This window comes from Lithobates pipiens, unplaced genomic scaffold (assembly GCF_037356315.1).
Source record: "Lithobates pipiens isolate NorthernLeopardFrog02 unplaced genomic scaffold, aLitPip1_a1.2 Scaffold_18, whole genome shotgun sequence".
NCBI classification, from domain to species: Eukaryota; Metazoa; Chordata; class Amphibia; order Anura; family Ranidae; genus Lithobates; species Lithobates pipiens.
Genome location: NW_027507758.1, coordinates 604,189,937 through 604,204,793, shown reverse-complemented (window position 1 = coordinate 604,204,793; position 14,857 = coordinate 604,189,937). Strand labels below are relative to the sequence as shown.

General features: G+C 45.3%; 1 protein-coding gene across 7 annotated transcripts in view; it reads right to left on the bottom strand.

Annotated features, from left to right (window-relative positions):
* Window positions 1-14,857, bottom strand: part of HMBOX1 (homeobox containing 1) — a 178,836-nt gene that overhangs the window by 14,834 nt on the left and 149,145 nt on the right. For all 7 annotated transcript variants that reach the window (XM_077489263.1, XM_077489264.1, XM_077489265.1 and 4 more), the window contains exon 6: window positions 10,912-11,065. In XM_077489263.1, the coding sequence (XP_077345389.1) occupies window positions 10,912-11,065 (154 nt within the window). The remainder of the gene's footprint in view (window positions 1-10,911; window positions 11,066-14,857) is intronic.

The window sequence follows — 14,857 nt, the reverse complement described above, 5'->3', positions numbered from 1 at the left end:
GGGTCGCCATAAGAGTCTCCCTTACATCAGGGTCGCCATAAGAGTCTCCCTTACATCAGGGTCGCCATAAGAGTCTCCCTTACATCAGGGTCCACATTAGTCTCCCTTATATTAGGGTCCAAATTCTACTCTCCCTTAAATCAGGGTCCCCATTAGTCTCCCTTATATCAAGGTCCCCATTAGAATCCCTCGTATATCACAGTCCCTATAAAAGAGTCACTCTTATATCAGGGTCCCTCTTGTATAAAGGTCCCCATCAGCATCCCTCTTACATAAGGGTTCCGTCAGAGCTTCCCTATACAGTAGGGCCTCCATTAGAGTTTCCCACTGCATCGGAGCCCTTCATGCATCAGGGTCCCCATCACAGTCTCATCTTACATCAGAATCTCCCTTAGCACTGTAAGGCTTACAGCATGGCGGAGTAGGTCTGGATGGAAGAAGTCCTGTTGTCCTGTGAAAGCTGGGGCAAGCACGTCACCTGTTGCTATTAGTCGTTGGTCCAAGCAACCAATGAAAAATACAGTGCAGCCCGGGGAGTTGTGTTGTTTTAATTTGCATAAGTACAGAACACAAACAAAAAATTATGTACTGTACAATATAATGATGTATATTGCGTAATTCGGGTGGGGAGAGCTGGTCCTAAGTTCGAGAGGTCGGTAAACAGGTAAGTCGTTAAACGTGGAGTATCTGTACTCTGAAGACTTTCTTCAGTGTGAATAGATCTCTCCTTCTCATTGTTCTCAGGAAGATCCTGGTCCCTCTATGGTCACCTCAAAGAGTTGGCCCAGTAATCGTTTACTTTTTTTAGTAAAAGCTAGAGTCAACCATGCAACAATGTATTTGGCCTCGCAGAGACTTTGGTGGTGAGATCTTTGATTGTTCTGAGGTCTTCACACCTCACATGGCCAATGCTAGCAGGATCCACAATCCCTGTTGAAAATTTACTTTTTTTCCCCCAGTCAGGCTGAATACAAAAGTAGGACTGAGAATACCAAAAAGTATAACCAAAACTCCAAGGTGGTTAAAAAAAAAGGGCCAGAAACAATGGTGAGGAGGTTTCATCACTGGAAGTCATCATATTTAAAAAAAAATAATAATAATTAATGAATAAGGGTCTATATTGAAAGAACTGCTTCTCGCTCTCTATACAAACCAATGTGAAAGGAAAATTAGCTTGAAAAGGACTGATGTAGGAGGTCATAGGTAGGTCAGGAGGAGGTCAAGAGCAGGTCCGATGTACCTGTCAAACTTTGAATGATCTCAGGCGGATGTCAAACGGATGTGGAAAAGCATGCTGAATATGCCAATCAACAAACGCTCAAAGCTCATTAACACAAGGTTCGAGGACAACAATAACTAAAGTATGATTTCTTCTATAGACCAGCAGTCTCCAAACTGCGGTCTGGGGTCCGGGTGAGGCCCTTTGCTTGGCTTCATTTGGCACTTGGGGCACTAGTCCATCCACCAACACCAACGTTGGAGCATAATTCCTGTCGCTGATAACACTGGGGCATTATACCTCCCACTGACACCACTGATGGGGCACAGTTCCTTCCATTGACACCAACGATGGGCTACTATTCCTCCCAATGACACCATCAAAAAGGGCACAAATTTTCCCACCGACACCACTGATGGGGCACATTTCCTTATATTGACACCAACGATTAGAGGTCGACCGATATATCGGCCGGCCGATATATCGGCCAATATTTGCCGTTTTTTAAATAATCGGCATCGGCCGATTGTGCTGATAAAAAGCCGATTCTACAGCGGGACTTTGAAATGACTTCTGTAAGAAGTCAGTGTGAGTTGCCTGAGTCGTCATAGCAACACTTCCCTCCTCTCTGGGCAGACTGCCAAGAAAAGAACTAAATGATACAATGTTTACACTTCTGAATGAATGAAATCATCTCTGTGTGTAGAAGTTCTCAGTTTAACCATTTAAAGACTAAATCTTTTCTGACACTTGTTGCTTACAAGTAAAAATCCTGTATTTTCTGCCAGAAAATCACTTAGACCCCCCAAAAATTATATATATTTTTTTAGCAGAGATCCTAGGGAATAAAATAGCGGTTGTTGCAATATTTTATGTCACACGGCATTTGCACAGAGGTCTTTCAAATGCATTTTTTTGGGAAAAAAATACACCATTTAAAAAATAAAAATAAAATAAAAACAGTAAAGTTAGCCCATTTTTTTTTTTTTGTCCAAAAGTTTTGACTACCTGTTTTTATTTAATATATAGGTTTTTTTTTTTTTTTTTTTTTTATCTAGATCATACATACAAGTAAACTGATTGGAGGTTTGTTTTGTTTAATAAATGTTTAAAGCGGGAGTCTGCCGGGACTCCGCGTTTTTTTTTTTTTTTTAAAAGCCAGCAGCTACAAATACTGCAGCTGCTGACTTTTAAAATAGTGACACTTACCTGTCCAGCGCGCCCGCGATGTCGGCACCCGAAGCCGATCTCTAGATCGACACTCGAGTGCTGCCGCCGCCATCTTGGGTATGGGAATCAGGAAATGGAGCCTTTCGGCTTCATTTCCCGGTTCCCTACTGCGCATGCGTGAGCCGCGCTGCGCAATGAGGACGGTCCCCGCTGCCTCTGGGATCTGTGCGTTTCCCAGCAGGCAGCGGGGCACTTGCGGAAGGGGGCGGGCACTTGCGGAAAGGGGCGTAATGTACGCCCCTTTCCGCAGAGAGCTAGCCCGGAAGTGGGTGCAGTTACCTGGATTATCCAGGTAACTGCACCCCCCTCCCCCCTGAAAGGTGCCAATTGTGGCGCCGGAGGGGGGGAGGAATCCGATGAGCGGAAGGTCCATTTTAGGGTGGACCTCCGCTTTAAGTGTAAGAAATTTTCTGTATCACTTATGAAGGCGGCTTTCACACTGGAGCGGGCAGACGTTGATGGTAAAACGCAAGTTTTAGCGGCTCTTTACCATCATTTTAGCGGTGCTATTTGGCTGCTAGTGGGGCACATATAACCCAGCTAGCGGCCAAGGAAGAGGTTAAATGCGCCCATGAAGCACCGCTGCCAAATCGCATTGCATGCTCTTCGGCAGTGGTGCCCATTCATATCAATGGGCAGGAGTGGTGGAGGAGCGGTATACACCACTCCAAACGTGCTGCTTGCAGGACTTTTTTTTTAAGATCCTGCCAGCGCATCGCCTCAGTGTGAAAGCACTATGTCTTTCACACAGACTGCAGGGGAGCCATTTTGCAGGCACTTTACAGGCGCTATTTTTAGCCCAAAAGCGCCTGAAAAACGCCCCAGTGGGAAAGGTGTGTTAGATCAAGGGGGATTAAAAATAAATAAAATAAAATCGGCCTAACATATCGGCCCAAAAAAAATCGGCATCATATATCGGCTATCGGCCGCCATGATTTCTAAATATCGGCATCGGCATCGGCCAGAGAAAAACCCATATCGGTCGACCTCTACCAACGATGGGCCACTATTCTTCCCACTGACACCAACGAAAATGCACAATTCCTCCTGCTGACACCAACTATAGGGCAGAACTCCTCCCATTGACACCAACGATTGGGCACTATTCTTCCACTGATAACAATGGTGCACAATGCCTCTCACTGGCAACAGTCCAGTCCCCCTAAAGTCCGAAGGACATTAAACTGGCCCTTTGTTTTTCGCACCTCATCTATACAACTTCTTCACATCAGATCCCATTTAAAAAACCCTATTACGAAAAACCCAATTGTATACTGAGGGAAAAAAGGAAAGCACCCTGGGCATACGAGGCTGCTCTATCCTCCCCGGGTGCATTCGAGGTCTGTCAGGAATAAGTTATCTCCATATCAGCTATGCCGCAATGTATGCACAGCTAAATTGGATCCAGCAACTTTAAGATCAAGGTATAATATTATTATAGCAGACACTTGGCCCCCGTCCACAGTACATGCAAAGCTGAAAAACAGCATCTGAGGCTTCTGGAATGGCAACAATCAATAGGAGACGGCAGGAGGGGATAAACCAATCAGAAAATTATTGATAGCATAAGTCTTCAGAAGAAAGTGCTCATCCTGGTGCAGTATACATTCCAAGACTAGAGATATTAGTAACATGGGAAAACCAGTAAAATTACCTTAGTTGTGTAGCAAATATCTATTTTCCCATATTTATACATCCACGGAAGGGTGTTGGCAGTCTAAATCACCAATGGCCTCAGAATTTTGCAGTACTACCTCCCAGTTCCAGGACCACTGGCAACAAGCACCCATTGTGAGGAATATGCTGCTCAGCCTACAGGTATCCACTAACGACAAACTTGTTTGGGGAGGGTTCTGACCCTTTAAAGGGAACCTAGATTATAATTTCATTAAATCTGACCTCTAGCTATCTCATCAATCTTGCACAGTCTCCTGCTTTGTAAACAAAATAAATAAATGTTACTTTGATTTCACTGCACACTGTGAGTTTATTATAACGTGTATTAGATGCTTCAGCAAGTCAGATAAAGCCTGCCTCATTTCCTGGCTGGAGGATGTCTAGCATCATCTAGTCCAGTGGTGGTTAACTGTAAAATTATAGAGGTTCTCAAGTGCAGCCCCTGACATTTCCAGGTGGTTAGTGGCAGTGAAATATAACCCCACCCACCCTGCACTGATAGTAAGGGGCAGTGAAAGCTAACCCCTAAACCCCCCCCCCCCCAACAACACATTGGTGGTCATAGAGGTGAAAGTTACCCCAACCATTAATTATCCCCCTGCAATTTAACCTATCCAGGGCCGTTATCAGAGGGAACAGCACATACAAATTTGGGGGGGGCCCTGGGCATCTGCCGAACACATGGGGATGTGCCTCTGCCAAACACATGGGGATGTGCCTCTGCCGAACACATGGGGATGCGCCTCTGCCGAACACATGGGGATGCGCCTCTGCCGAACACATGGGGATGCGCCTCTGCCGAACACATGGGGATGCGCCTCTGCCGAACATATGGGGATGCGCCTCTGCCGAATATATGGGGATGTCCCTCTGCCGAACATATGGGGATGCGCCTCTGCCGAACATATGGGGATGCGCCTCTGCCGAACATATGGGGATGCGCCTCTGCCGAACATATGGGGATGTCCCTCTGCCGAACATATGGGGATGCGCCTCTGCCGAACATATGGGGATGCGCCTCTGCCGAACATATGGGGATGCGCCTCTGCCGAACATATGGGGATGCGCCTCTGCCGAACATATGGGGATGTCCCTCTGCCGAACATATGGGGATGTCCCTCTGCCGAACATATGGGGATGTCCCTCTGCCGAACATATGGGGATGTCCCTCTGCCGAACATATGGGGATGTCCCTCTGCCGAACATATGGGGATGTCCCTCTGCCGAACATATGGGGATGTCCCTCTGCCGAACATATGGGGATGTCCCTCTGCCGAACATATGGGGATGTCTCTGCTGGATTGGGCCATCTCTTTGCTGACTACATGTTACTGCCTTTGTTGGATGGGGAGGTCTCTCTGCCGAATACACGGGGAGGTCTCTCTGCCGAATACACGGGGAGGTCTCTCTGCCGAATACACGGGGAGGTCTCTCTGCCGAATACACGGGGAGGTCTCTCTGCCGAATACACGGGGAGGTCTCTCTGCCGAATACACGGGGAGGTCTCTCTGCCGGATTGGGCCATCTCTTTGCCAAATAGATGGGATGTCTCTGCTGGATTGGGCCGATTCTTTGCTGAATCGATGGGACTGTCTTTGTTGGATAGGGCTGTCTCTTTGCTGAATATATGGGCATGTCTCTGCTAGATTAGGCCGTCTCCTTGTTGAATATATGGGGATCGGATTCGGTGGGATGGCCAGTGGTTGGTCCACAAGCTTGAAGCAGTGTAAGGGGGATGTGTAAGGGGCCTCAAAATTTCTGATGGCTGACCTGCTCCCATCCCCTCTGTATTGGCAGTTATGGCAGTAAAAGGTGCTAACCACCCCCCCCCCCCCCCGAATCCACCCTGTATTGGTGGTCATGGTAGTCAAAGTGTTAACCTCTCCCAATTGTTGATCACTGAGCCTAAATGTTCCTGGCTAACTATTTTAAACATGGAGGATCAGCATCACATGTGCACATTACCACAGCTTCCTATTTTCAGGAAACTATGTATAGCACCCTGCTTGCCCCTACCACCAACCATATTCTACCTGCGTTGCATAGAGAAGCACAGAGACCTTAATGACACAAGGTATGTAATGAAAATGGTAACGTTTTATTCAACCACTTGCCGAACACGATATAGCCAAATGACGGCTACAGAGCAGCTGGCTCGTTCATATGACGGCCTCTCATGATCACACCCGCTGAGGGGTGCTAGTGGCACGCTCTGTGATCACAGTGTCCTCCAGACACTGCTGATCACAGATTGAGGTCCATCAGTGGCTCTTTAACATGTGATCAGGTGTGTTCTAAAACAGCTGATCACAGATGTAAACAGGAGCCGTTTAGCAGCACTCCTTTACTCATGCTGACAGCATTAGGAGAGGAGAAGAGAGCCAATAACAGGCTTCTCTAAAAAGGGACATGTACACTGATAATTAGGGCACCGATTATACCAGTGCCCATCAGTGCCTACCTATCATTGCCACCTTCTTAGTGCCTCCTCATCAGTGCCCATCAGTGCAGCCTCAGCACACATCAGTGAAGGGGAAAAATGACCTGTTTGCAAAAGTTTATAACACTTTTTTTTGTTTTTTCTGTTTATGTAGCAAAAAATAAAAAAACCCAGAGGTGATTAAATACCACCAAAAGAAAGCTCTATTTATGAGAAAAAAAAAAAAGATACAGAAATTCATATGGGTGCAGTGTTACATGACTGTGCAACTGTCATTCAAATTGTGACAACGCTGTGTAAGCTGAAAACTGGCCTGGGCAGGAAGAGGTTAAAAGTTCCCGGGTAGGCAATTAGGTAATAATGTCATTAGCGTGTTGATGAGGGGGGAGAGAGGAACCAGGGAAGGCAAAATATAAGCAGAATAAACATTAGCTTTCATTACATATAATCTAAGTGGTTTACTAAAATATTGGTGTGAGATTCAGATTTTGTAAATGTGCTTCATAAATTATGAATTTTGTGGACATGCAGATTTGTAGATTCTGTTCTGTATGGGAGGGAATGTGATTAACATCCTTGCTAAAGAACTGCCTAAATAAAAGCCTTTAGCTATAGGAGACTGTTCTTCAGTCATTATGGGCAGGCATGTGATGAGCGGGGCACGGTAAGGCACAATGTACAGCACATCTATGCAGACAGCAAGGCATGCATACCTAATGAGTAAATATGGCAAAGAGTAAGTGTGATCATTACACCATTATCACATTTATTCTTATTACAAGGAATGTAAACATCCCTTGTAATAGGAATAATGCGTGACAGGTCCTCTATATGGAGAGATGTGGGGTTTCTCTATAACTCTCTTCCGGCACCGGTGGATTCCTTCTCTGGGTCACATTTGACAGTGTACAACGCCTCTATTTAAGGACGCTTTGACTTCAATAGTGAGACAGTGGCCCAGACCAGGCATGTAAACAGAAAAAATAAGAAAATTCCTGATCTGCATAATGTTCCAGGTTGTAAAACTCAAACTACTGAAGCCACAAAAGTCAGGGGAGTCGGGGACTAGTATTTTCAGAAGGCGAGGTCAGCAATAGCATTCTCTATACCAGGGATCTGCAATTAGCGGACCTCCAGCTGTTGCAAAACTACAAGTCCCATCATGCCTCTGCCTCTGGGTGTCATGCTTGTGTCTGTCAGAGTCTTGCTAGGCCTCATAGGACTTGAAGTTCTGTAACAGCTGGAGGTCCGCTAATTGCATATCCCTGCTCCATATTGTCTCTCTATAGGTTTATTTGAAGACCAATTCTAGCACTTTTACACCTGTCTGTCCTACCTAAAGCTCCTAACCAACCACCCACCCTCCGCTCTATTACTTTTGTCTTGAGCTTGTCTAGTCCTTGCAATAAAATACCTTTGTTGGAGTTCATTGAAGGACACTACAGGTAGAAAGCCTGCTAGGCAAAAAACTAAAAGCCACAACCCTTCTTCCAGATATCTTGCTCATTTGTAGCAAACAGTATGAATGCACCAAAACTCAGGATGAGTGGAAGGTGAGCAGTGTTCTTCCAAGGACCCCAAGAAAAGCATTTCACGTTAAGCGTTGGTTTACACCAGTGGCGCTTTGAAACTGCGCTACTTCAGCGCGACTTCAAAGCCGCAGGTCGGTGCAGATCTGACTTGCACCTCTGATTTCATTGTGGCTTAAAGTGGCTATAAACCACTTTGACCTCCAGGTAAGCTTGTAGGCTTGACTGTAGATCCAAGGAAATATCTCCTAAACCTACACGGTTTAGGAGATATTTGCAAAAAGACAGGCACCACTGTCTACGGCGCAAGCAACGTAGACAGCGGCGTGCAGGAGCACTGAGCATGCCATTGCTAAGAGCGATATGCCTTTAGTGGAGGCTCCCGTACATGTGCGGGAGTGACGTCATTGCGGCTCCGGCCAATCACAGCGCCGGAGCAACGATACCCGGAAAGATGGACAATCCGTGGAAGAGGGGACAGCAGTGACATCGCTGGCTACTGTGTCAGGTAAGTGACACATAATGGGCTACTATGCATTATGCTTTACCTATGCAGGGAAACAAAGAGGAAGTAAACCCATCAGGATTTACTTCCTCTTTAACAGAAATCTATGCAGATCGCAATGAAATCCCAAAATGTAGTGCAGGAACCTTTTGCTGAGTCGCAAAGATTTAAATGATTCCATTGCCGGAGTTTTGTCAGAAAGCCGCTTACCCATCAGAAAATGTGACAAAAGCAACGGTCTGTCATGGCCATCTTGGTACACTTGGTTGCAGTCAGAAAGCGGCAAGCAGACATGTTTTTACACCCACTGAAGTCTTGCATTTCACACTTATTTTTACCAGTAAAACTGAGCTATCGTGAAATACAGGATCACACTTTTGATGTTGAATTTTAAAAGTAGCCTGCTGATGTCACACTTTTGCTAATCTGACAGAACACCACTGCTTTTAAGATTAAACATCAAAACGGCTTGACAGATTTAAAAATCTTGTATTTCACGATATAAGCTCAGTTTACCGGTAAAAATAAGTGTGAAATGCAAGTCTTCGGTGGGTATAAAAAGATGTCCATTTCGCAACTTCAGACTGTAGGACGAGTGCGGGTGTAACAAGATGGCCACGACAGAACGTCACTTTGGTTGCATTTTCTGATGGGAAGCGAATTCTGATAGAACACTGGCAATGAAATGTGACTTGTCATGTGATTTTGAGATGGCAAATTGCATGACAAATTTCACCGGTGTGAACCAGGGCTAAGTGCAAAAATGCAGTTTTATTTATAGTTTATTGAGGAACACAGTGTTTCACGTACCATGTGACATCCCCAAGCAGGGGGCAGACAAACCCAAGCAATGATAAATCAGAGCCCAACACAACCAAACATGGACCTCATAAAGACATGAACAGCGGTGCTAAACCCCTTCGTGCCCAAGGGTAAAACAAATCTTAATGCCCAAGCCCAATTTTGCAACTTTGACATGTGTTATGATATGTACTGTTTTACTAACAACTACTTTGTGCATCCAGGTGGATTATACCTGGATGTACAATACCTATATTTTTTCTTCAAAACAAATTGGGCTTTCATTTGGTAGTAAATGATAATGGATATCTCCAGATTATTATTTTTTTTTTTTATTATTATCCAAGGAAAACTAGCCTAAAATAATAAAAAAAATAAAAAACTTTTTTTTTATTTAACAGTATATTTCTTGCTACTACCATAACGTCCACCAAAGAACAATCTAAAATAAATTCTTCTGCTCCTGATGACTGCAGCAATACAGTATATCTATGTTGTTGTCTGTACCTGTAAGTACAGCCCATAAACAATAGAGCACATTTTGCTTTTTTTTTGGTTAATCCTACCTAAAACATACGGACACTAATTAAAAAAAATAAAATCCTGTCCAAAAAATACTTACCATGACCTTTTACCCCGACCCAAACACTAATCCTGGGGCTGACCTAGATAAAATCTTAATTTAGATAATTGTTTTTATATATATATATATATATATATATATATATATATATATATATATATATTTATATATAGATATATATTTATATATATATTTATTTTTTTATATGGGCCCTTTCACGTGGGCTTGTCCGTGTACAGACTGCACTTTGCTCAGCAGGGATTGATCCGCTGATCCCTGTGCTGAGACAGACCTGTCAAAGCGCTGCTGTCCTCTATGGAGATCGGATGAAAACGGACTGCCTGTCCGTTTTCATCTGATCCTATCCGATTCTCCAGACGGATGGAAAATAGGGTTTCCATCAGTCTGGATTACATGGACAGCATCGGATATTGGCGGATGTCAGCGGACATGTAACCGCTAACATCCGCCGCTCCATAGGAGTTGCACAGAGCATCCGATCAGGTCCGCCTGAAAAACTGACAGGCTGACCTGATCAGAGCGCCTGTGTGAAAGGAGCCTATCTCTGGAAGGAAAAAGAAAGATGCAATGTATATGTCTCGTCCATTCGCTCTCAGTGAGACCCCGGTCTCTGCTCTCCCAGGGAGATACGCAAATATGCGGCCCATAGAAAAAAGTCTGGTGCAGTGGGGCCGCATATTTGCATATGGTCGGCATGAAAGGGTGAAGAAAAAAAAAAAAAAAGTAGTCCATTCTCCTTGATGACAAGAGAAGTTCATCAGGAAAGTAAAAAAAAAAAAAAAGAGGGGTTATGGCTCCTAAAAGCTGACTTTCAGTTTGGTCTAGTAGTGTATAATCCTCTGTGGCTGGCAATTTAACTCATGGCTCATACACCAGGAATAGACATTTTACTGAATCATGCCATACCTCTCCATGACAGCCAGGCACTCTTTCCTCCAGGTGAACCGGCTGCCCCGTCGTAACCTGAATGTACCGGAGGTAGCGGTGACAGGGGGTGGGGTTTGCCTCCACTCTGTGTCATCTATAGGGATGGGAGCTGGTCTCATACTTAGAGTTGCACCTGAAACATAAAAAAAAAAAAAAGAAAATTTTAGTACACAAGACTGGAGTGGTCTTTAAAAAGTGCATCCTCGTTATTTGGTCTGCTTTAAAAAAATACAATTATGATGCTCCTATATATTCATGAACTAGGACTCCTAGTGGATGTAATGCAGAGAAATTACAATAATAATCATGATGATAATAATAATAATAATAATAATAATAATAATAATAATAATAATAATAGGTACCATAATAATATTAATCATTTAAAAAAATAAGAACAGCAAATTTATACTAGTGTTTCTCAAGCTTTTTTCAGTCAAGGCACCCTTTAAAAATATGCACAGTCTCAAGGCACCACATTCTAAAATGTAAAAAACTAATAAGTGGATACATAATGCAGCAACATCCACTCATATAGGACACCCAATGTTTGTGGCGATTTATTCGCCCAAAGCAAACAATCCTTTGCACACTGGTACTCACTATTCCACCATGTCTCATCTCCTTTAGTTTCTCTCACTCAGCTAACATGGCCCCAGTGGGGGAAAAAAAATTAGTTTTTTTTTGATTTACCGTAAAATCCATTTCTCTGAGTTCATTGACAGACACAGCGCTCCCTTATTCAGAACCATAGGGTTATATCACCCCCCTACAGGAGTAGGACACTAGATAGAAAAAAAGACTTGACTACGCAAATGGGCAGTCCTAGGTTATATACACCCCCCCCTTCTCTGCTACAGGCCTTAAGTTTAGTAGAAAGTAGTGTCTCTCAATGAACTCAGAGAAATAGATTTTACGGTGTCAAAAAATCCCATTTTCTCTTTTGTTCATTGACAGACAACGCGCTCCATTATTCAGAACCACAAGGATGTCCCAATGCAGTGTCAAACATGAGGGGTGGGACAATGAAAAATTCCAAGGCTAACACAAGAGTCCAACCAGGTAACAGGAGCCCAACCTGAAGAATACCCTTCAAGAGGGACTAGACCCTCTAAAACAGTGGTCATCAAACCTGTCCACAGGGCCCACTAACAGGCCAGGTTTTATGTATTACCTTGGGGAGATGCAGACTAGAATACTGCAATCACGGAGCAGCAAATGATATCACCTGTGATGTATTTCAGTTATCTTGCAAACCTGGCCTGTTAGTGGGCCCTGAGGACAGGATTGATGACCACTGCTCTAAAAAGCAGCCTGCAACCTTGCGGCCAAAAGAAGCAACCTTAGATGCCAAGACCAAGTGGCCGCCTTGCAAACCAGCGCAGCAGATGGCCTTGGAAGGCCCAAGGCCCCAAGCAGCCAAGTAGAATGCGCCATAACAGGGAAAGGAGGAATCCAACCCCTGATAGAATAGCCCAGAGTCATCTGTCTGATCCATCTAGAAAGGCTGCAGGTGTATGACCTGTCAGAGTCTGATCTCCGAAAAGGCCCTGTGACTGCCAAATACGCCCAAATCGCCTGAACACATCCAGGGCATGTAAGGTAAATCCCTTAGGACATTTTGACCTGGGACACAGGGAAGGCAATACAAAGTCCTTGGTCAAAAGGAATCAGAGGAAGGAACCGTGAAAAAAGGGCGAAGAAACACCTCATCTTTGGGGATCACCAGGTAAGTAGTATGACATGATAACACCTACAGTTACGACACTCTGCAGGTAGAGGTGATAGCAACCAAAAAAAGCCACCTTCTGGGACAGAGCAAGCAGAAGAACCTCCCAAATACTTCCAACGGGAGGCTCCTGTAGAACCGAACGCACCCAGGAGTAGATCCCAAGGCGGTAGAATCGACTGCACCGGTGGAGGCAGATATCGAACCCCTTAAGTGTACACACCAGGGAGTGCAAGACCAGGGAACGCCAAAGAAAACGGATGGTATTCAAGGCCAAGTTCTACTCAAGGTAAGCCCCAATACATGTCTAAGCACCACTGGCAAAACAGAGAGCTTAGCAACCAAGGGAACTGCGTGCAAGAGGCATAGCATACAAACTGCAAACCCCAGACCCCAGGTATGTAAGCCAGATCCTTAAAAGCGGGAGACTCCATCTTTAAAGTTTCCTGCATAGATGTAATAAGGGACACAACCAGCACCTTCTTGTGTGCCACTGCAGTTGTGGAGGAGCAACCTCACTAGCTGACAGGACAGGGAGTGTGGCCACCAACTAAGCAAGGTGGACCACATCCATGACTGGAGAGCCAGACATAGGATCAGTCGAGACCAGTGAGGCAGGGGAGGGAGGGAGCTATTTACTAGCCTATATGCCTAAGCACTACCTGTGAAAATGCAAAGAACACAGGGGGGCCGCCAACTGAAACCTCCACTGCCTTAGGCCCCACACAGGGGCGTCACCAAGGGCCCACTTGGGGGACATCGGCCGAGGCCCAGCACAGGGGGAAATTAGTGGAGCATCTGCGAATGCCTGGTCATGCTCCCAACCATCCAGCAGGAGCCAAGGTGTACCACCCTCACAGGAAAAAATTAAAGAGAAAAGAAGTCAGTAAAAAAAATGGCCCGGGCCAGAGATCCCAGCAGGGAACTAGGTTATTTCTCCTGACTAGGCAGAAAAAAAAAATTGAATAAGCATTTGATCATCAAGCAAAGCATGACTTCATTGAAACAGAAGGCTGGTTTGAGTTCAGCTAAACGCGCATGATTTCAAACCCGCATTTCAGTGCGATTTCGAGGGCGATTTGAAAGACATTTGTGCATGGACCTGTATAGTCAACTAAAGTATTACAGGAACTACTTTTTGAAATTGGTGTGGTGCTGCAAAGTCAGTGTCACACCGATTAGGACAGTGCCGTTGCCGTAATAGGCTGCGATTTCACATGTCAAATCACACTAATGTGAACGGGGGCTTAGTACGTGGTGGCAGGTGCAGAGGGAAGACGTTTCTTGAAGCTGGTTACCAGGTTTGCATACACGTCAGGGATTTTGGTCCATTCTACAGATCTTCTCTAAATCTTTAAGGTTTCTTGGCCACTTGACGTTTCAGCTCCCTCCATACATTTTCTATAGGATTAAGGTCTGGAGACTGGCTAGGCCACTCCATGACCTTAATGTGTTTCTTCTTGAGCCACTCCTTTGTTGCCTTGGCGGTATATTTTGGGTCATTGTAATGCTAGAAGACCCATCCACAACCCATCTTCATGTTCTGGATGAGGGAAGAAGGTTCTCATGCAAGATTTTTCAAATACCGTATTTTTCGCACCATTGGGCCCCTTTCACACGGACGATCAGTTCAGGTCCGCCTGTCAGTTTTTCAGGCGGACCTGAACGGATGCTCCATAGAGGTCTATGAAGCGTCGGATGTCAGTGGTGACATGTCCGTTGACATCCGACCCGCTCCGATCCGAAAAAGTGCGACGGAGGAAAAAGCTATTTTTCCATCCATCATTGGATCGGGTGACGATGGACACTGCGGTCCGTCGTCACCCGATCTCCCATAGGGGAGAGCGGTGCTGTGACAGGTCCGTCCCTGCGCAGTGTGCAGGGACGGACTTGTCATCTTCCTGCTCAGCGGAGACCGCTCTGGCGATCCCCGCTGAGCAAGCGCATATCCACAGGGCGGATCAGCACTGATCCGCCCCGTGTGAAAGGACCCTAAGACGCACTTTCTCCCCCAGAAATATGAGGGAAAATGTGCCTGCGTCTTATGGTGCGAATATACGATTGGCACCGCCCCCGCCGCGATGCGGAGCACTTTGGCCTAGCTCCGGAGCGGCGGCCATCTTGGTGCAACCACCATTTGCAATGTGATCGCTCTGTCAAATAGTTTGCTAAAGGGGGAGTTAATTGCGGCCCCCG